Below are 24,164 nucleotides of genomic sequence, written 5' to 3' on the forward strand. Positions count from 1 at the left end.
TGAACTTTTGATATTTTTGGTATAGTAGAATTATATTAGTCAAATTACACTTTGTATTAAATTTTTCTTGAGGGGTGTGCATGACCTTACCCTGACATATAATTGTGGACGGAAGGAGTACAAAATAGTTAGTTAACCGGTATCTTTCATTAAATGTTTGATGACTAGATATGAATGATGTCATTGAAATTACAACATACAATAAAACCTTACTAAATTAATATAGGTGGACCATGAAATATTATTATTTTATAGATGTATAATTTAATCAATAAATTAATATTTATTATTTTAAAAAGTGTTTTGACACGCAAAATTCATTTGGAGATGAAATCTTAGAGAATTTGAATGAACTCACTTGTAAAAATATCATTCAAGAACTTGAAGGTCATGATTAATGATCTCAATTACTGCAATAAAAGTAAACGTTAGTAATATATTGAATGGGTGAAAATGATATATGTTGATAGGTCTAGAGCCACATAATGTTAGGAAGTGAGTCAAGAACACTATTAATAGTGAGTCAAAACACTATTAATACATAAATATGCCCTTTTACTTGGCTTTAAGCTGTCTCTATACCCTCCAACTTTGGGTGTGCACAAAAAAATACTTAAACTTGTATAAAATTGAACAAATAGACACACATGTCCTGTGTTTCAAATTATATACTTTGAGAAAGTATATACATAAAAATGGGTTTCATAAGGGGAAGAGTGTTTATCTTTTTTCGTTTGAGGAGTGTACGATATGTAAAGATATGACACTTGAGCCTAACTCAACCCCAAAAACTAGCACATAAGGAAAGAATTGCTCAAGTCCATATAAGCAAACCACCGGTCTATTCACCAACCAATGTGAGACGGTCTCTAACACTATATAATATAAGAAACCTTGTTAGGTAGCAACCACTGCCTTAATTAATAACTTATTAGTCAGAAACTCTCAATTCAAATTAGATTGGATATCTACTAGTAACAAATAATGTAAGTAAATACAACAACAAAATATCCGGTGTAGTTCCACAAGTAGTGGATGCGGAGCCAACGAGTTCAGTCAAACAACGTAACAAGTCTAAGGTTACATAAGGTAGTACATATCAGTTAACAATGTGTACCTTCTTTAAAAAAGTGACACTATACCTTCTTTAGACTACTCGTGAAATTACATCGAGTACGTTGTTGACAAATTAGAATTTGATGTTGGGAGGTGTTTCTTGCTTTTACTCTCTTCCATGGCTGACTTGACATTTTTTTTTTTTTGTGCATATTTGGTTATACAAATAGTCTTTCCATGTTCTTTTCTTGGCATCAATGGCGACAACCTACTTAGGACCAGATGGAGCATAGCTTCGACAGATTCAACTGAACTCATTACCTTTTACACGAATCATGAATAAATATATGTGAAAAGAGAAGGTAAAGTTTTAACAAATATAAAATTATGAAATCATAATATCAAAAGTACAATGAGTTCAATACTGAGAATTATAGAAATGAACTTATTAAGTTTAAATTCTGGATCTGCCTCTGAACCTGCCTCTACCTGCCTCCGAGTCTACTCGAGACCAGTGCATCTGAAGTCTACTCATCGAACGTACTCATAAATCCACCAAGAAATCCAGCACCATTGCAGTCACCACATAATATATCTTTTTTACCTCTGCATTGAAAGAATAGCAAACATGAAAACATGTCATTACAGCATTTTTGTTAACTAACTTGGGAACTAAATACTAATATGAAACCAAAAAGCACAAGTGATAGTACAAGTACCTGCACAGCCAACATAGTCCACCGGCTTTAAACCGTCCGTTGAAATGATCGACGGAGTTAACCCCAACGCCTTTACATTGTGAGCACGCCACTGCACCTGAGAGCGATACAGTGTATAAGAAAAGGAAAGTTCTGAACTAAATCCAAGTTGAAATTGGATTATTTAAGGTCTATGTAAGCAATATGTATGTATCTACTTCTGATGAATTGGAAATTCGATACTGTAATAAGTATGTAACACAATGAATAATCAGCAAGAGTGCAGCATTAGCAAAAGTCTTGGAACTAGACACTTATCACTCAGACGCATCGTAATTCTCACATAACTTTGATGAATAATTTGAGATAAGTTCGTAAAAGAGGTGTTCTCCGATCAAGCGGTCAACATCAAGAGTCAAATTACTACTTGATGCATATAATCATTTCAAGGAAAGAAATCCTAGCAAAAGGTAAAATAGACATTATGTTGATAAAACATATAGCAGTTCTCTGGAAAATGCCGCTTCCTTCATGAGAATTCATTGAACCTGATGCAACAGTTAGCATGTAAACTGAATTGAATATAATCTCCATTGCTACAATGCAATGAACATCCACTAAACAGAAAGACATAATTACAATATTAAGAAATACTTATTAGTCACTTGGAGTTCAAAATGTAGGAGTGTGTTTGTCGAGAGAAGTCCACTGAACCTTATCATTAATGATGAGTGAAAATTCAAAATCAACCAAATATGCATAAATCACTTACCATTTCCTTCACACTTTTGACAGACTATGCTCTTTACTTTTATTTCTTTATCACTGTCAGCGGCCTAGAAAAAAGAGTATAGTGTTAATCTATGGCAAAATACAGCCGAAAGAGAAGCAAATATGGTATATTTAGACCATAAAAGAGGTGAAAGGAAATTTCTGGAGCAAACTGAAGTTTCTATAGAACTCAAGTAAGCCCTTGTGATAACAGGTAGCATTAAGCTTAGAATTTCCATCTTTACGAACTTCTCAATTCATTTATAAGAAATGAGAAATGGCAAAGAGATCCTCGTTAGGATTGGAATTATGCTGCTTGATCCCGTTTCACATAAAGTAGAGTGATGAATTTAATATGATGCAGATGCTACCACATATTCTCATTCAAAGAGTTTTACATAATTGGTTATTTACTATTGTGTGATTGTTTCTCTTCTAAGTTCCAAATCTTCACTCTTCATCTTCATCTGTATACTGTTTAATTTACTGTAATCATTCAGCTGAAATTTGTTGTACCGATTGTAGTAAGTTTTACATCAGAACTTAAAAATTTAGTCACAGTTCTAGGTATGTGTTGGACAAGCATACCATAGGGACACATTTTCACAATGCATCTACTTCTTCAATTAATTATAACGAATACACAGCACTTAACAAGAATACTTGTAACTATGCTCAATTGATGGTACCCCTCGTTTTCCATCTTTTTGGTGCTGCTACCCCTCGTTGTAACTATGCTCATATATGCAGCACTACCCTAGAAAAATGCCTAGAAAATATCCCAACTGTACCTAACTAAGTGTCATATAACCTCCACGCTTGAGTTATATGTCTAAAGGCATACTGGTTCTACAATTACCATCACTGTCTAGGCGTAAGAGTGGATTCATGATTTAAATTTCATCGGTGCAACATTTAAGTTCTTACTACTGACAATAACAGTTTCGAAATTTTGAGTTCAAAATTTAATATTTTAAAATTTTAGTGATTTTTCATGCTCCATGTCTAGCCATTGCTTATGATTGAACACATTTCAATATAACTTTGCACTAATATCTATCCATGGAAGTCCAAAATTACCTTCACTTCTACGACTCTTAAGTTACTCTTGGAGTTGAAGGTAACATCTTTGATCAATTGAATCTTTCTTCCAGCGCAATTCCCATTTCCATTAATTAAACCTGACAAGAATATAAAATCACAACTACATAAAGAATCGACAATAAAACATAGCTACCACTAAGTAAAAAGACATAAAAAGTACAAGAATAAATAGAAACAGGATCATACCTGGTTTATTGACAAGTTAAAGGAAGTTAAAGGGATGAAACAGAGAATTTGCAATTAAGACAGTAAATTTAGTTGTTTCTGAAAATTTCTCCAAATAAAAAAATTGAATCTTTTTTTTGGGATTAACAACATTGAACCCCGACTAAATCCGGATTCAAGCCTACAAGTCTCACATTGGGGAATTTAATATTCTCTACCAAACATGACTTCATATCCAACCTCGAACCCAGGAGTACTTACCACACCATGACAACTTGATAAAAAAATTGGATTTTTGAAACAAAACACAATTTACACAGAGTTGCAGAACCACAAACAAAAAAAGAAACAAGAAACCATAAAAAGGGGTTAGCACCAAGCATTTCACAAAAAACATAAACACTCAGTTAGCAAAAACTCATAAAACCAAGAAGTACATGAACAAAGAGAAATTGAACTAATTGTTTCTGAAAAGGTTCTCAAATTAAAAGAAAGATTCAATTTTTTTGTGGTTCCCCCCCTTAGTGTCTGATATTCGCATTGAAGCCAACTACTGGATTCATGCCAAGAAGTCCCAAATTGGGAAATAAACCCGAGACATCTGTTTAAGTATGAATTACCACTCTTGTTGGTAAAAAAAATTGAGACTTTAAAACCAAACACATTATATTCTACACACAATTGCAGACTCAAAAACAAAATTGAACCAAGAAACCATAAAAAAAGCCTAAACATCAAGTAATTGGCAAAAACACTAACACCCATAAACCAAAAAAAGGTACAAAAATAGCTACAAGAACAAAAAGAAATAGACTATACATATATGTACCTGGTTTATTGAAAGAGTTCAATGATGCTAAAGGGGTGAAACACACAGAATTTGCCATTAAGACAGTTGAATTTCACTTCTTTTTTTGAATTTAATCAGAGAATTAGCTAAAATTGTGTTGGTTTTAATAAAACATGTAACCACAGGTTACTAGATAAGGCTCGTTCTTTTTTTTGGTCTCACTCTCTTTCCTTGTTCTAAATATCTAGAAGGAAATGACTGATATAACCTTTATCCTACCAAGGAAAGAAGTAGTTGTATAAAATATCTAACTCCATCGTTCATTTTAGTTATCGTGCTTACTGCTTACTGAAAATAGTTGGTCCAAAATATTTCATATACAATATGTACCTAACTAATCGTTCTTTGCTAAAAATAAATGGTCTGATCTAGCTCAGTACCTTCTTTATATTTTGCTCTTGATAATAATTATTCTTTAAAAGACATTGATCGATTAGCATACAAACTTAAAGTAAAGAACTCATACAAAAAACCCTTTTTTTGTTTTTTATTTCCAATTCGGTGTCCGAAGCCATATTGGAGCTCTGACTAAATTCGAATCGCGCTTTGCAGGGCCCATTCGGAGGTGGCGCTCCCAATAGCATTTTCTCCATACCCATGGCTCGAACCCAAGACCTCTGGTTAAGAGTGAAGCACTCCCACCAGTGCATCACAACCCATGTTGGTAAAAAAAACTTAATATTATGGTTGCTTAGATTAAGTATTTTCTTATTTATTGAAGAGAAATTAAAATAAGTATATTCATTAAAAAGAGATTAACATTTTAAATGTTTAAAGATAATAATATAAAGACGTGATAGTTAAAATACATAATTTCTTAAAACGAGTGTAAATAAAAAATATGACAAGTAAAATGGTTCAAACGAAATAGTTGTCATTTTAGAAGATTAAGATATATTAATTACTCCTTCCGTTCTCAAATTATTTATCGTAATTTTTAAAATCAGTTATTGCAAATTATTTTTCTTTTTAAAAACTCAATATCAAATTAGTTATCCTTTTTTCAATTTACCTTGATAATAATTATTTTATCTTAAAGACAGTAGGATAGTCAAAATCTTTCTCAATAAGAATAATATTTTTAAAAGAAAGGAATGTGTAAAATAAACTATAAATAATTTAAGATGAAGAGAGATGAGGAGTATTTATTTTCACCATGACTCTTATATCTAAAGACATAACTAAGGCTAAGATAGTCAAAACTCTTCTTAATTAATGTTTTCAAAAAGCATGTAAAAGAAAAATATGATAAATAATTCGAGATGAAAAAATATTTATTTTCGCCTTTATCTTTATTTAATATTTATGAAGAGAAATTAATATAATTAAAAGAAATATTAAATTATAATAAATAAGGATGCAACCTCTTTAATGCATGGGGAAGGTCAGCCAAGAGGCAGATGCAACATTTTTTATGGGTTCAACTGAAGTTATATTGTGACAAGAAATATAAATATAAATGATTTTTTAGATTAAATATAAATATTTTTAGAATAATATATATATTTTTGTTTATTTATTAAATATTAAAAAATAAGTAAAAAATCAACTTAATTTTTAAGAATATACTTTCCTTCGTGCTAAACACACAGGGTCGTTTGGTGTGAGGGACAAGAATAACTAGTCCTGAGATAAAAAAATAGTCATGAAATAAAATTTTGATGTCTTATTTGGTTGTCATGTTTGGAATACCTTGTCCCATCATTTGTATCAAAGGTGTATTCGGTGGGAGGGGGGAGGGGGGTCACTGGGTTCACGTGAACTGCTCCCCTCCTGAAATCATGTATAGTAATGTTATATTTTTAAAAAATTATTTGAATATAGATATGTGAACCCATAGTTGAAGTATCATACCGTGCGATTATAATTGGGTGCACCTCTTTAAGTGAGGTTAGAAATTTGAATCTTTTATTTGTCTCGTTTTATTTTCCTTTCTAAAATTGGGTAACACCTCTCTAAGTGGTTTGGATAGGTAAAAGTAATTTTAGACCTATAATTTTAAAATTTTAATTATTTTTAGTGATAAGAACCTAAATGTTAAACCAATCAAATTTATATCTTAGATTCATCTTTTCGTAATAATGCACTCATCATCTCAAAATCTTGAATACACCTCTTATTATTTTATACCATAGTAATGTTTGGACCTATAATTTTAAAATTTTAATTATTTTTAGTGATAAGAACCTAAATGTTTAACCAATCAAATTTATATCTTAGATCCATCTTTTCGTAATAGTGCACCCATCATCTCAAAATCTTGAATACACCTCTGATTATTTTATACCATAGTAATGAGATAAGCTATTCCATATATATGATGAAATAAGTTATTCAGAATAATTAATTCTGGAATAACTTGTTTCCAATCAAACGACTCCGATCCTTATTGGTCGTCTATTTTAACTAGTCTAATGATAACAGTTCATTTGACACCTCGACATGGAAGTAAGTAAAAGTCAATCCTTTGCTCTAAAACAGGTCTTACAGTTTGCTTTCTCAGTGTTGTCAATAGAAATTTATCATCTATGAATTAAGAGCTTTCTTTTTTTTCCCTAATCATAACTATAGATATGACGACTTATAAAAAATAATCTCTTTAAATTCATAAGGTAGGAAAGAAATCTACATATACTTTACTTTTTTCCAGATTTCACTTATGAGACTATAGTGAGTTTGTTATTGTACGAAACAATGAGTCTTTGTCAACAATAAAAGTGCACTTTTTCCCAGTAATTTTAGCAAGTATCTAAAAGTACTTCTTGGAACTTGAAGGTTGTCTTATTTGAGTCACAAGTAAAAACTTAAAAGACAGTTTCTTGTGAAGTTCATTAATGTATTTTGACTGATATTTACAAATAGAACATGAAAAAAAAGTAATTGTATTCAGCTATGGTGAAGCAATGAAATTTTGGAACAAGTAATTTTTCATGGTCAAAATCACAAGACAAACATTTTTCCAAGAGCAGACATTGTAACAAAGGTAATTTACTTAGATGTAATTTATCAATGTACATTCTCTTTCATGTTCTGTTCTGTTTATTTATTTATAAACCCTTGATAATCGAGAAATCTCATAAGGTCAGCTAACACGCGATTTGAAACTCGATGGATAATTATATCCACCACTCGATCATTTTCAATATTAGGCTTTATTTTAGTTCATAGCAGAGTTCTGGTGACGTTGTCTAACCTACACATCACGTGTTGCATGTTTGCTACTTAACAAAAGCAATGCTTATTGCATGTATCTTGACGGTGTAAATACATGTTCCTTTTTAACGAATAGTTCAAAACTCAGTGGATAATTAGCCCAGACTTCTTTAGTTCGTGACAAAGTTCTTGTGACATGTGCCTAACCTACACATGAGGCGTTGGGCGTTTGCCATTGAACCAAAGGCCTGGTGACATTCTCTTCTATGCTTATTATATATCTGTGCTGGTTGGAGTTAGAAGGTACTGGTGGATAAGTCGGAGTGTGCAAGCTAATCTAGGCACTACGTTAAAGAAATGGTTTTAGCTATAAGTGGAAAAGGCTAGGAAATCGTAGCAAGAGTTCAATGTTGAGGCATCATTGTAGGCAAATTGAAGATTCTGCAGGTTACACACAGAGGGCTGAACTTAACAGCTTTAAAATTCTGCTAACAGCTTGCTTCCTTTTTCATACATATGAGATGTCTATCTGTTGTAGTTTTCGTGACATATCAAAGTCAAGAGGACGAGGCTACTACCACTGGGGGGAAAGGGGAATGTCGCTGACAATGAAGCCTTGACCTTGTGGGGATAACAAGTCAAGATGGAGGTGCTGAGATCATGAGGTTTCAAATTCAGCACCCAAAGATGTACAGACTTATGATACAGAGGCCATGATCGACTTTTATGAGCACATTACCTCTAACGACTAAAAAAACTATCCATACTAGTACGTGCTTAAGGTGTTAACTTACACCAGTGGTTGAGGCACTTTATAGCACTTGAACAACTGCATTGCAAGATTCTGGGAAATGATTAACGGTGAGTATTGAGTTTTCTAGATACCTCAAATTGTTTCAACCGGGAGTTTTACCTTGAAACTAGTCAATTTTGTTCCTGGCTTCAGATAACCAAGTTGACTATATTGCTGCATGAATCCATTCCCTGGCCAAACATGTTCTTACCTTCTAACACGCGCCTTGAGTTCCTTGCAATGCTGTAATTTCTGTCTGTGCTCTATTTAACTAATGAGCTAGTAACTTATGAAAATGTAAAGACTCTTTAGTTTGGTAGATAGAGTTACCTAGTATGTGTTGGTGGGAGGTAGTAGGGACCCCAAGGAATCAGTCGAGGTGTGTGCAAGCCAGCTTGAACACCACGGTTATCCAAAAACAAAAATGTAAAGGCTCTGTGTAGAAGCCTCAATCGCACTCTCTTTCCTCCTCTTATGCATACTGAATGTAGCCTATATTGCTCAGACTCTTAAAAAATGTCGTTAGGTGCATGTCGGATCCTTTAGATCCTTTAAAAGCAGTACATTTTTAGAGGATCCGACACAGATGCAGAAACATTGAAGAGTCCGAGCAAACTTAAAATGTAGCTGATAGCAAGTAGCCTCTCACATTAGAGAAGTAAAGGTGAATTAATGCCATAAACAAATGGAGAAAAGCAATTAAGTGTTTAAGAGGACTTCACCTAACAACAAATTTGACCTCATTAAACAAAGAAGTAAAAGTTGAAAAAATGCTATTAATGAAAGTTTATCTTGAAACACCAACTAATCAACTTTTTCTCAGGATCATTAATGTTATTTGACCTGCATACTTAGGGAGCATCATTCACACAGTTTCAAAGAAGTCTGTAAACAGAAAGGAGATAGTTGGTAGGAGGAAAGCTCCATCAAAGCATGACATCATCCATACACTAAATTGAAGTCATTAACGGAATTACTCCCTCAGTTTCATATTATTTGACCCCCGTAAGAAAGCTTTAATTAGAGATGTACAATACTAAACTAACCTCATTAATGATGCTTTCAAACTCTATATTTGACTACTAGTACTACTTTATGTAGTTATTTAATACTAAAGGTAGTACGAGAAAAGAAGTAATAAAACGCTGGTAAAATGGACAAGTAAAATGAAACGGAGGGAGTATATTAGATGTACTTAATGATCAACAAGTTCACCAATGGAAACAAAGAGAACAACACAGATCAAGCAACAACCTCTACAAAAAAAGTATTATAAATAGCCTGTGCACACATTACATATGGGGTAACCAGAAAGCAAGAAGTGGGAGAAAACATCCTGCCACTGTCTAAAAGTCATCAAACAGACAAATCAATTTTCCTACCTTCTCTTCTCCTCTCTGATTTACCCAACCACAAACCTATCAGCAAAGTTAGCATTGTCATAATCCCCTCAACATGGTATCAGTCAGCCTTCCAATTCACACGAACTGAAAAAAGTAGAGCTCGACTTTGAACAACTGGCGCATCAGGTTTTGTTCGATTACCAATCATTCTAAGCTTATCACATCGAAAAAAACATGATAGTTGATTGTTTAAATCAGTGTATAGCAGAAATTTAAGAATTTTAAGTATTGATGCTCCTTCCAGAGTTGTAACAGAAGATTATTTGTAGATGATAACCTTGTCAATCTGTTTTTGTGCAGTGTGCATCTGTACCATGTTGAGTGCAATGGTTGTAGCCCACACTGTGTAGAAACTCCCGGATTTCCTTGGCGCTGCTATTGCTGGCTTGTAACAATCGCTCATCTTCCTCGTAGATTAGGTAAGGTGCTTCACCTTTCTTCCTTGACAATAACTTTGATGCTCCCTTAAGTACATGATACTCCCAACCTTGAACATCTATCTTTATCAGTAGTACACGCTCCGTTTCTTGGATAACCTCATCAAGAGGAATAGTTTTTACTTGAACTACAATCTCTTCATTTGACTTAAAAGCCAACTTGGCACCGGTGGCAGATACTGCACTATTGTCGAGTCTACCAACCAACTAAAACCAATACATGTACAGAAGAAATTTAGCGGGTAGCCAACAAAATAACAAATAACAAATAACATAACAAATAAATCTGAACACAAGGCATTACTCTCTTGATTTTTTTAAACTTCCCTTCTCAAATGTTAAAAGTCAAATGTAATCCTCAAAGCAGTCATTGAATGAGAGTGTCATTTATTTATCTCATTCAAAATCGTGTCATTTGGACTTTCATCTCTCACATAACTCCAAAATAGAAAGGAAAATACAAGTTCAGACCAGTAAATCAAGGAATGTTAATGGTAAAGGTCGAAACTTAGCTACATTATATCCAAGTTACAGGATTGCTATTTAGCAAATTAGTTATGTTATCAAATTTCACATAAATAACCAAGCTAGAAACATAACTGCTAAACAAAAACCAAGAAAACAGCATCATTCAAACGTTAATCTTGCATAGCTCCAAAATGATAAAGGACAATACAAACAAAGAAAAACTACTCATGATTTCATATAACTTAATCAATTAAGACCAGTTAATCGATGAATATTATCGCGTAAAGGTCAGTTCTTTAACTATGTTATGTCTGAGTTACAAGAATTCTATTAAGCAAACTAATTATACTATCAAATTTTGCTAAAACAAGCTATAGACTACAACTGCCCCCAAAAGAAAAAACCAAAGACAAGCAAAAAACAGTCCAAAGAGTCCGAAAAAAAGTAACGGAAGTACAAGAAACAACATATAATAACAAAAATAGCAATAGTAACAGACGGAAACTACAACAAAACAATACAATACGATACAAGAAACAACGGATAGTAATAGAAAACGAAGGACAAGAAACTACGAGAGCAATAATATGAACCCCAAATACTCATATACACCAAATTGAATTGAAAACTACCTTGTGAAAGGTAATGTTCCCATTATGGTCTGAGGCAGCTGCTTCATAAACCTCAACTAACTCTCCAACTCTATTAAAGTAAATACCTTCACAAATTTTCTGCAAATTCTCAAAAACAGGTTCAAAGGCCAAAACTTTAAACCCCATTACAGCAGCAGCAAAAGTAGCCATTCCTACATTAGCTCCAACATCCAAAAAAATCCCATTTTCACCCTTCATCTTTTCCAACAATTCTTGCACAGTCACAGATATATCAGGCTTTCTAAAGGGTTTTCCTTTAAGTACCCTCTGAATATTCTTATGAGGTTTTTCAGGCAAATTCCCAAAATCTGAAAGTGAAAAAAGAAAAGGGTATTTCACACCTTCAACTACACTAGCTATAACAGGGTAAGCTTGAGGTGAATTGTAACAATCAAAAGGCTTTATTGGGAGATTAAAGATTGGATTTTTAAGGGATTTGAGGGGTTTTGGATTGTGGGGTTGGGTTTGTGATGTGAGATAGAGGAAGATAAGGAGGAGAAGAGAAGTGAAGAAAAAGAGAAGGAGATTCTTGGGGGTGAAGATCTTGATTTGTTGGTTTCTTCTCCATGAATTTGCCATTGAAAAACTCACTTTTTTTTAAAGAAATTTGAGCAATTTGTGAGAAATGTGAAAGATTGGATCTTGAATTGAAGTGAAAATTTTGGAAGTGTGATTTGAACTTTGAACACTGTAGAAGAAGAAGAGGATTTAATATGACAGTAAATATTTCACTAAATAATAGATTTACTACTTTAAATGAATTAATAATTTATATTTATTAATGTTGCTATAATCTAAATTATTTACAACATTTTATCAGTTTAATACTTAAATTACAGAATTTTGCTATTATAATTATAATATATTCTAATCCAAAAAAAACATGTAGATACATTTGACTCTTTTTCTAATGTGTACGGAAAAGAAGTAGAATAAAAAATCTATATAATAACTAAAATTCTAAATAATCGATGTATGAAACTTTTTTTAAAATAAAAACTAACCCTCTTCGTTTGTTTTTTCTTCCTTCTTAGTTAATGTACAATAGGGTGTTTCGAATTTATTGTAAGTTAATTGAAGTATAATGCTTGAATAAAATTTATCCAAAAACATTATACAAGATTTGATGGAGTAAATTATAACACCATCCAAACTTATGAATCACACTTGATGTGTTTGTTGCACATTGAAGAAAGTCGACTTTGAATTTCAAGTATGAAAATTGAATTTGAAATAAGTAGATGGTACTAGAGAAGCTTGGTAAAATTGATAGAAATGAAAATTTATAGTTTAAACTTTAAAAAAATTAATTTCAATTACGAATATATATATCTAAACTTTAGACATATATCTATATATTCAAAGTTCGATTTGTACAAGCCACAATTCTGAAAATTTGCTTGTACAAACAATATATCAAACTTCAAATAAAATTTACAATTTCATACGTGATTTTTAAAAAAAATAATAATTGAAGTACCCAAACTTAATTTATGAACTTATTAGATTGCGACCTTAATAAGGTCCAAAAATAGTTAATTATGCACTTGGGCCAAAGCTATATGGCCCAAGATCCAACAAAAGCTCGGCCCAAATTGGTTTTGGCCCATAATCCAAAATTCTGAAACACAACATGGACTAGCCACGTGGAGACAAGTCCAACAAGGGAAAGTGACTATATGAGTATTAATAATATTAAAATTTGATAGATTTTTTTTTTATTAAATGGTGTTCTAACTAACTTATAAGCATATCGATTAATTCTGTAGAATGTTTTTCATTTTTTATTGATATTAGATATTAAGTAACTTTATCTATCAAAATTAGAATATATGAAAATAAATCATTTAATATTTTTTTGTTTGTGCTAGGTTTAAATCAATCAACTTCATTGGTGGTAAGATTGATTAAAAATGACAAAACTAGAAAGGGGATAAGAGGAGTTTAATAAAATGATATTAGTGGGAAAACATTTTTAAACCTTTGAAGGAACAATTGCTTGTCATACAAGTCCAAGCCATCTAAAAATTAAACCAAATTTTTTATTTACCTCTTCAATGTCCAATCACAACCCTCCATAGTATATAATAATGCATTAATAAAAATAAATACATTTTTAAAAAAAGAAGAAGAAATGATTGTACCTTTTTGGCACCTCTTTCTATTTTATTAATATTTAATTACTTACTTTGAAATTATTTAGTTAAGTTAAATAGATAGTCCGCATTAACCTATTTTAGATCATTTCAACTTATGACAAATTTATAATTTAGACGTCTGAAGTTTGAATTAAGATAGTGAATTTTGAAATATATATCTATATATGGTTGATTTTGAATATATTGTACTTTAGTACAATTTAATTTATTTTTGCACATTTTTGGATGAGTATTAAAATCTTCATTAAATTTTCCATTTTTTTCTTCAACTTATAATATAAAACTATAAATAAAGTGTTGGCTTTGCATGCTTGGATTGGCAAATTCTAACTATAAATCAAACTTAATTTGCACTCCAATTCTGACAAATATTCTTATCTTAAATTGTTCCAAATTTGTCAACCTGTTATGTTGCTTTCTTTTCAATCTTTTCCCACAATGGCAAAATCCCCATTTATAAAATTTTAAAAAATATTCATTCAAGATCACATCGTAGCACATTTGCCATTGTAAGTTGTATATATGTATGTATCTTCAACTTAGTTTCTTCTTTTTTCAATTAAAAAAAACACAAAATTAGCTACAAATTTTGTCTATAACAGAGTTTTTCGATAATTTGACATATATTGTTATTTAGCTGCAAAAAAAATATATTCGGCACTAATTCCATTTTTATTAGTAGTAGTATTCATTTTCAAATAATACGTAATAGCCATTCAAACAAGGTGTTAGTCTAAAGAATCAATACCTTTTCCAAGATTATACTCATTACTACAAATTTTTTTTTGAGAAATGCAACTTTTTTTTCTTTTTCAAGAACTAATGTTATTAATTTTTTGTCATGGCACAGATAATTATCAATTTCCAATGTGTTCCTCTATCTCTTCATATACTATGGTAAGGATTTTTGAAGCTCATTATCATCCTATTTATTTGATTTTATGTTTAGCATAACTGGTAAAATTGTTGTCACATGACTAGGAGGTCACGGGGTTAAATTGTGAAAACAACGTATACCTCTTGCAGAAATGCAGGGCAAGGTTGTATACAATAAATGCTTGTGGTCCAGCCCTTCTTTGGACCCTCCACGTAGTGATAGCTTAGTGCACTGGACTGCTCTAGCCCTCGTGTTTATTAAATAATCATTTACAATTTATATGACAATAATAATCTTGTTTTTTTTTTTTTTGTAGAAAATATTGGTTCAGATCTTGTTCATTTTAATTGGCTTGACAAATTCAAGAATATACAGTGCAAGTATATTTGGATATCCAGGAAGTTTTAATGTACTGGATTATGGAGCTGCTGCTGATGGCATTACTGATGATTCTCAAGTAAGTTAATTGTTATATATTTGTTCCTTTTTTTGCCCCAATTAATCCAGATTCACACTGCATAAGACAGAAGAGGAAGTGCTCCTAGTTGGTGTCCCACCGGGTGTCTGGTACCTATACTATGGTCCCCACTAATCCAGATTCACACCGCATAAGGCTTATTGAAAGAGGAAGTGCTCCTGGTTGGTGTCCCACTGGGTCTCTGGTACCTATACTATGGTCCCCACTAATCCAGATTCACATTGCATAAGGCTTATTGAAAGAGGAAGTGGTCCTGGGTGGTGTCCCATCGGGTGTGTACCAATATTGTGGCCCCCACTAATCTGGATTCGTGTTGCATAAGGTCTATTAAAGGGAAAACACTCGGTTATGGGCCCCAACTAGTCCGAGCTAGTGCCATAACTCATAGAATGGAAGAGGCAAATAGAATGTTAGCATATTTTCATTAATCCATGAACATGATCTATAATGCCTATTAGAGGGGAAAACACTCTTGGTTGGTCCCCACTTGGTATCCGGTAGCTGCATTGGAGCCTGACTAATTTGGATTTGCATGAAGCACCCCTAGTTCGGCCCCGACCTATTAAAGCGTGAAACTGCTCCCTACTATGATTTTTTTCCATATATAGAGCTTGAATCCGAGACCTTCAATCAACTCTTCTTGCTTGTGTTCCTTTATTTTCCACTAAATATCAAATATATTTTATTGTTTGCTCTAGAAATTAAGGAATTATTTTTTAATTTTTTTTTCAGGCATTACTTAATACTTGGAATGATGCATGTTCATCCTCAGCTGGATCTCCTCAAGTGATTATTCCTCCAAATATGATATTTTTACTTAGCCCTATGACACTCACAGGCCCCTGCAATTCAGAGAACATCTATTTTGTGGTATGAAAAAACATAAACCGCTATTTAATATTCGTAAGAGTTTAATTTCTATACACTGACAGTTAAAAATAATCATTACACTATCAGATCACTTAAAAGTAGACAACTCGCTATGACAAACTAATCAGTGTATAAAAGTTAAATCGTATTTGGGAAATGTTAGCCTAAGTGAAATATGTGAATTTGCGTGGCTCTTGTAGATATCGGGTAGTCTTGTTTCACCGAGCTCACCTAGTGTATGGACCGGGCAAGACTTGAGTCAATGGCTAGCTTTCAGAAACGTTAGCGGTCTAGTTGTTGATGGCTCAGGAACCATTGATGGTCAAGGAAAAGGATGGTGGGATCAATCATGTAGATACCACCCTGAAATGGTCTGTTCATAGATAAGCTAACTTTCTTTCTCGATAACGATAATGTCTGGATCAGCTTGTGTGCACCTGTACGACGGAACTGAGATTAGTTCTATTATGGTCTTTGACATGGATTGATTTATTTATTTTTCATCATTTTTTTTACTTTTCAGGAAGGATGCACAAGACTAGCTCCAACTGTAAGTACTTCTTGACTATAAGTCATTTTACATGAAAGAATGTTTTCCGGTGTTCGGTTGCTAAATGAAAAATATTTTTTAAAGATTAAAAATGATATATATTAGCACATCGAAGAATGTTTTGATGAATTTTTTATTGATAATAGTTCTAGAAACCAAACAATAGAAATGACTTCTGTTATACCAAAAACCTATGTTGCTCTGACGCTTCAAAAATGTCACCAAGTGCATGTCGGATCTTCCAAAATAATGCATTTTTGGAAGATCTGACAAGGGTGCAACAACATTATTTGTGAGAGTCCGAGCAACATGGCTATGAAAGAATTTAAAAAGAAGGTAAAGAAAATTGTTAAGCAAGTAGCAAGTTAACTTAAATTCTTCACTTCTTATTACAACAACTACGCCTCAGTCCCAAACAAGTTGGAGTCTGCTATATGAATCCTCATTTCTACGCTTGTTCCACAGGCGTTGAAGTTCATTCTTTGCAGTCAGAGTTCCATCAGTAACATGTACTTTGCAAACAGTGCGCAAACTCATATACTTGTAGAGAAATGCAATGGCTTCAATGTGAACAATGTAATGATTCAATCTCCAGGAAATAGTCCAAATACTGATGGAATTCACATTCAATCTTCTCAAAATGTGGCCATTACAAATTCTAAAATTAGCAGTGGTACTCTTCACTTGTCAATTTTTCTAAAAAAATTGTGTTATATTTTAATTATTAGTCATGTTTTTTTGACTTGTTTTAGCCTTGTTATTAACAGGGGATGATTGCATTTCAATTGGAGATTTCTCTTCTAATATCCAAATATATAACATTCAATGTGGACCAGGTCATGGTATAAGGTTGTCTCATCAAGATTACTTTATCATGTATCCGCAATCCATTGACCTGACTAATTTAGATTCGCGCTGGTAGGTTGACTTAGGGGGGGGGGGTGTTTAACAACTCTTTACCAAAAAGTTCTTTATTCCGGGCTCGAACTAGAGACCTTTAGTTAAGGACGGATGGATCCAAACCTATCCCACCACACTCTTTGGTGGTTTTCTAGTCTTCTAATAATAACTAAATTATGATGCAAAAAATAGTTACAATAAGGTGACAAAGACTATAAGAACTCCTAAAGTTTAAAATGTCTTGAACAAAAGAAGTGATCTTTGCGCTACGCTGCTCTGACTCTCCAAAATTGTTGCCGCACCTACGTTGAATCCTCCAAAAATGCACTATTATTGGAGGATCCATTATACATCTATCAGCATTTTTGAAGAGTCCTAGCAACATAACTTATGGGATAAATGATTGACTACTTAGCATTAGTTCGATGAGGATTTTGACATAGAGACTTCAATTAGGCTGAGATTAAAAGGTTTGACTCTCGAAATACGAACTGTGCCACATAAACTGAGATAGAGGGAGTAATATGTTTTAACTTCTTAACACTAATGAAATCTTTTATTCTGCTTGAATTCAGTATTGGAAGCTTAGGAAAAGGTGGTCATTCTGCTCAAGTAGAGAACATTCATGTGAACACTGTTTTCTTCTATGGAACTACAAACGGAGCTCGTATCAAGACATGGCAGGTATATAAATCAGACTTAGCCAATGAAATAATTGAACTCAACAACAGAACAATACTATTGAAACATCAAACATGATCATTTCACTATGTATCTATATTACCTGTCGAAAATACTGGATTCAGTTGACCTCATATAGTATATATGCTCCATCTGTCTCTGGCTATTAACTTCTTACGAACGTCATGATGTGAATAGGTTGGCAGAGGCTATGTCCGAGATGTCACGTTTGAGAATCTTCAATTCAACTCTGTCAAGAACCCAATCATAATTGACCAGAATTACTGCGATGTTCGAGGGGCTTGCAAGGAAATGGTAATACAATTTAACACAGCTTGAATTACATATTCAGCTCTTCAATTACTCAGATTCTTCAAAAATGCTGACGGAAATATATACCTTATCAATACTGTTTCAGACACAACTAGTACATTTTCCAAAATCATAGTTACTCGGACATCTTTCCCCTTAGGCAAAATCCGTGTCGGATCCTCAAAAAATAGTGCATTTTTTGAGGATCCGATACGGATGCAACAACATTTTGAAGAGTCTGATTAACATAGATAAAAACTTACTTATGTTTACACCAAATCAATAAATGTATGACACGTATCTTGTGGCAGCAAGTATTTTTCTATTCAGTAGATGAATCACTGTATCATTAAGATTTTCATGATAGGGAACTGGAGTGCAAATCAGCAATGTTGTTTACCAGAACATATACGGAACGTCGAGCACGGATATCGCGATAAATTTAAACTGCAGCATGTCTGTGCCATGTACAGATATAACAATGCAACTTATACAACTAACACCAGCAACACCAGGAAGGCAAGTTAAAGCTTATTGTAGGAATGCTAATGGCCAAGAATATCGAATCGAACCTGGTCCTTGTCTCTCAGGAGTTTGAGATTTTACTTCTCTCAGAATTCTTTGTTGTGTGCATAACCTGAAAAGCAGAGGAAAAGAGAAACAAAATGAAGAAACTTGTCAGTGTTGCAGCATAGTATATATGGTCAAGATCCATTCAATCATACTAACTATTGTATATTTCAATTTTTTGTTTGGTATTGGTAATTGTTGTCTCTATTGTAACGTTTGGATATTTGATGAAAAAAATAGACTTGCAAGTGGTTTTCGATATGATTGTGCACAGTTCTTAACATAAATTATCTTAAGTGTAGTGATTTCTGCAAAATCATGAGGGATTGAGTCTAAACATCAGCAATGTACAAGAAATAGTTGTTCAAGGCAAGGGAAGTGATCACTCGTGGCTCTCCAATAACGGATTTGTGAATATTTCAGTCGCAAGAACTTCAAGTGAGGAAATCCTTCCTCAACTACTTCCTACTCATCTCCTCCGAAGGCATTATATGATAGTTTAAGGGACTCGAGTTTAGACAATTTACTAAATACTCCAACTGAAACCTTAACTTGGTCTCAACTAAACACTCTTAGCTCATCCCTATTGTGTCTCGTGGACACCTGACGTTGACGTGAAACATAAATATTGGAGGTGTCTAGATGATTATTCTGTAAATTGGAGCGTTCAGCTGATATGTGGACACGAGTTGAGGTTTCTAGACATGCATACTCAAAGTTGAAATGTTTACTTGCCAACTGACCAAGTTTGAGTGTCTGTTTATGCATTATGACAATGTAAAAATGAGTACTTTAAAAGTTTATGCAATAAAGTTTACTATTACTGCTTGCCTTTTCCTTCCAATCTTGTTAATGCCTCAAGATCGCATGTTATTTCTCCAGCATAGCTCTCAAACTCGAGCTTTTCATAGAACAGTTGAAAATCACATCCACTGAGTTCCATTGATTGATACATGGATCAAAAACACAACGATACAAAAAAATAGCTAGAATAACCAAGAGGCCTAAGTATTTTTTGAAAGTAATCACAGATCAAGGACTCTATGAATCAAAGAAGAGAAGGCACTGATACAATATCGAGAATATGTTAATGTAGATCATATAAGATACTCTACGATCTGTCCATCATGCTAACATTTCATAAGACAAGTAATAGCAGCATATGCCATACCTCTTAATTTCTCGCTTGCTTCTGTGACAAGAAAATGAGAGTTTCTACACAAAGAAGAAGGCAGAATATCTCAGTATGAATTGTCACAATTTATGTAAATTTCTCAATTTAAAAAGCAGAAAATGCAAACTTCCATCACATTTCCAGCTAGGTCCACAAGTTGTCTCTATCAACCCTCTAGTTTTAGTTTCACACTTAATAATTTGAATAGTCAAAAGAAAATTTACAAATGAAATCCCATGTGAAACATGATATTGTTCTTTCTTGTATTCCCGCCGTCCCATTTTATGTGAAAACAACTGAAGGAGTTGTAGATACGTAATTTTTGACCGAACTTAAGTGTTACACCCTTTTTAGAACTTAAATATTTTACAAAAATATAAATTAAATATTTTGACTTTTACGTTATTTTATTAACTTTATTTTAGAAGATTTGAAAACAACAAATATAATCCCCTTTTTAGATAAAATTTTATTTTTCCAATGGTTTAAAAAGAAATGAAAATTTACAAAAATTGATGTGTTCTTTTAATTTAGATTAATAAATAAACTAGTATTGTCTTTTTCAAATTGGTTATTTAACTTTTTAGTTCAAAATAATTAATTTGATTTTTATATATATTTAATTTATAAAATAAAATAAAAAATAACCTAAACTACCCATTACCCACCCCTTAAACCTCTCTTCCACTCTCCACTCCCCCATATCCCACACCTCTCTACACTATCCCATTACCAGTGGCGGATTCAGGATTTTCGTTCAGAAGGTTCGAAAAATAAAAGTATAAACGTGTAAATAAATCTTTAAGAATGGAAACCTTGAATTCTTTTTGGTTTAAAACCAAACTTTTAGCACATTTTTTAAAGTAAAAAAAAACTAAAAAAAACTTGAAAAACAAAACTAAAAATTAAGAAAAAAACCTAAAAATTGAATAAGAAAAAAATAAAAAGTTTTCACTGGTGACATACAGCTTAATTTCAGGAGTACTTGCCACTGCACCATCAATTTCTATTTGTCATTGAGGAGGTTCAAATTTTATATATCTACAGAAATACAGAAAATTTACCTTATATATACCGTGTAATTTGGATACCACGTGGGTCCGCCCCTGCCCACTACCCCATTTCACCCCACTTCCCCCTAATCTGCACCTACAACTACAAACACTACCCACAAACAGCAACACTACATATATACCTACACTACTCCAGAAAAAAGAGACGGACAGAGACAACCAAGAAAAAAAAAAAAACACGTAGAGAACCCAAAAAAAAAAAAGATAACAAAAAAAATCATCTGCACATTTTCCTTTTCCTTCATACAAACACACACACAAAACATACAATATACACACCCAACCCACCAAAAACAATTTGCAGATTGACGTCTACAAAAATGCATCAGCAAATACACTTAAAAAAAAAAAAAACACGCACCAAAACTATTTTTTTTTGTTTTCTCTGAAAACGCAAACACACGCAGACAATCAAAAATCAGGTTATATTTGGAGGCTCTGATCAAAATTAAGGCTCTTTTTCATATTCAAATTCTTTTCTTTAGGAAATTCTCTACGGATTAAGGTCCAACTCTAGCACTTTATCTTATTTATTTGGGTCTTACATAGAGTTATTTAAATGCATAGGAAATACGGATTGATTTAGTTTCATGGCTTGTTATTGTATTGTTTAATTTTTAGGAAAAATTATGTAATTTATTTTGCATTGTTTGATTTTTGGAATAACTTTATAATTTATTTGGTCGATTATTCATGTCATTCTACTAATATCTTTGCTTAGATTTAAAATAAATAAAATATAGTGGATTAAGATTGATTTTTAGGTGTTTTTTAGAATATTATTGTGAAAGATGAAAAAGAATTAGCTTAAGGTTGACAGTTGAATATCAATAAAAAAGAGAGCTTTATGTTTAACAACATTCACATTATATATATATATATATACTAGTTGAGTTTTGCCCGTGCATAGCACGGGCCCAACATGATAATTTTAATTTCAATAAGTTTCCCTTGTTTTTAATTTAATGAAAAAACAACCTTCATTTTTTGAACATTAGGTTTAAAACTTAGAGGGTGTTTGGATTGACTTAAAAGTTGGTCAAACCTACTTTTAAATCAGTTTTTGATTTTTGAAAGTATTTGACAAATAGAAAAAATAACTTAAAATGATTTAAAATAAGTTAGGAAGTTTTTGGCAATGTCAAAAATGACTTAAAATAAACTAAAAATGACTTAAAATAAGTCAAAAACCAAAAGTTGATCTCTCCCTACTTACTATTTTTTTACTTAAAAATCATTTCAATTTGACTTTCTATTTTTTACTTAAAACCTATTTTTTTCAAGTCAATCCATACGGTTAATTAGAATTAAAAGAACTAAGGGTGACATAACTAAAGTTGAAGTGGATGAGACTATGCAATCGCTTAACATCATAGAAGAGTCGTCTTTGCAATAAATTTGATTCTCCGTGGTGTACATTTTCATCCTATATATATAGGTTAGCAACTATTTGGCTTGTGAAGGAAGTGAATCAAAAATAGGGTAAGGTCATTGTTGTTTTGCAAGGTTGAGCCTACCAGATTTTATTACACCTGCATAATTTAAATTTGGAGGAGCGACTTTATACTGAATATTTGCTTCAAAACAACAAATCTGTCTTGAAGAAAATGGCACTTTCCATCTTGTACATACTACGAGACAACAATGAAATTAAAATGAAATGAAAGAAGCTTCAACAACAATATTTACAAATGAAATGAATAGGAATAAAATTGAGAGCCAGCTAACCTTTCGGAAGTGTTGCGCAAATTAGCTCAAGTTAATGATAAGGTACAAACACAGACAATCAATATCAGTTCTAACCGCACCTACAGCCACATTGCAATCGTCTGATTGTGTAATCGCATGTATGAAAAGTTGTAGAATCTCAGGATTAGATATGAGGTTTCATCTGAAATGAAGGCATTATTAGCTGAAACACCCACACATCCCTTTGGTATTTTTCTCATCATTTATCACTGCATTGCCGATCAGTTAGTTAGTTACGTTCAATTTAATTTGCACAACACAATATCATAAACATCAATGACTTCAATATTGTAGTCAGGACCATCTCCAGAATTGACATGATTTGTTGGTTTAACCATGTCTCAATTTTCCTGCAAAATATTTTAAAACATATAAATTTTTCTTCTTTTGATTATCACTCTTTATTGTCTAAAAATACTTGAAAACGTTAACATTTTTATGTTTATATAATGTATGTATTTTGCAGTTTTCCAAGTCTTATGTCCATCTTCATCTATTGAACATAATTTCCTTTCTTAAAGCTAAAGATTTCACTTCAGTTTTTGTACAATGTCTCATCCCAAATGTAAGGTTCATTTGTGTACCAACATGTTTTCAAGAAGTACAAGAACTCTAATGCAGCTCCATTTGAAAATGCATTATTTTTTGTTATGGAAATATTACCTCAGATCTATTCATTATATTGAATTGAAGAATGAAGAAAGTCTCACATTAACCATTAATGAGATTCTCACAAGGCTTGAACAATTCTTCCTTCGAGCTAGCTTTTGAGGTGTAAGTTAAGCCCAAAACCTAATTTTATATGGTATCAAAGCAGGGCTCTTGTTGATGTTGGGCCCCATATTAAATATTGGACATGAGATGGGAGTTTGAAAAGTCCCACATCGAATAGAAAAAGAGATGAGTGGTTTCCTTATATGGAATTGTGCGAATTGTGCTATCTCCCTCAAGAGCTGCTTTTGGAGTTGAGTTAGGCCCAAAATCCATTTCTCAAAACAATATTCAAAGCATTAAGAGTAAGAAAGCTATATAAACTATTTGATTACTTCATATATTGCAAGTCATAGTTTCAAATAGAGGTCTAATAATGACAAGCATGGTTCCTGGGATACTATCACAGTAATCACATCGACATATCTATGAACTGATCAATATCTAAAAAGAGATATATATCATAGAGTATGTACCATGAGAAAAAGAAAAGTTTTCAGGTTTATTTT

At 32.5% G+C, this 24,164-nt stretch overlaps 3 protein-coding genes across 3 annotated transcripts; 1 reads left to right on the forward strand and 2 right to left on the reverse strand.

Annotated features, from left to right (window-relative positions):
- Positions 1-1,419: 1,419 nt before the first annotated feature.
- LOC125875256 (protein BUNDLE SHEATH DEFECTIVE 2, chloroplastic-like) lies at positions 1,420-4,808 on the reverse strand. Its single transcript, XM_049556361.1, has 5 exons — positions 4,624-4,808; positions 3,606-3,706; positions 2,527-2,590; positions 1,776-1,872; positions 1,420-1,662 (listed from the first exon to the last, which is right to left on the reverse strand). Exons 1-5 carry the CDS (start codon positions 4,679-4,681, stop codon positions 1,584-1,586), a joined length of 399 nt encoding a protein of 132 aa, XP_049412318.1. The 5' UTR covers positions 4,682-4,808; the 3' UTR covers positions 1,420-1,583.
- A 4,944-nt stretch (positions 4,809-9,752) lies between these two features.
- LOC125875238 (uncharacterized) lies at positions 9,753-12,186 on the reverse strand. The gene is made up of 2 exons (XM_049556341.1): positions 11,531-12,186; positions 9,753-10,637 (listed from the first exon to the last, which is right to left on the reverse strand). The coding sequence occupies exons 1-2, from the start codon at positions 12,128-12,130 to the stop codon at positions 10,275-10,277; spliced, it is 963 nt and encodes a 320-aa protein (XP_049412298.1). The 5' UTR covers positions 12,131-12,186; the 3' UTR covers positions 9,753-10,274.
- A 2,552-nt stretch (positions 12,187-14,738) lies between these two features.
- LOC125873911 (polygalacturonase QRT2-like) lies at positions 14,739-19,086 on the forward strand. The gene is made up of 10 exons (XM_049554737.1): positions 14,739-14,750; positions 14,904-15,044; positions 15,798-15,935; positions 16,136-16,306; positions 16,459-16,485; positions 16,951-17,158; positions 17,253-17,334; positions 17,961-18,069; positions 18,265-18,381; positions 18,746-19,086. The coding sequence occupies exons 1-10, from the start codon at positions 14,739-14,741 to the stop codon at positions 18,974-18,976; spliced, it is 1,236 nt and encodes a 411-aa protein (XP_049410694.1). The 3' UTR covers positions 18,977-19,086.
- Positions 19,087-24,164: the final 5,078 nt, after the last annotated feature.

Source organism: Solanum stenotomum, chromosome 8, assembly GCF_019186545.1.
Source record: "Solanum stenotomum isolate F172 chromosome 8, ASM1918654v1, whole genome shotgun sequence".
Lineage (NCBI taxonomy): Eukaryota > Viridiplantae > Streptophyta > Magnoliopsida > Solanales > Solanaceae > Solanum > Solanum stenotomum.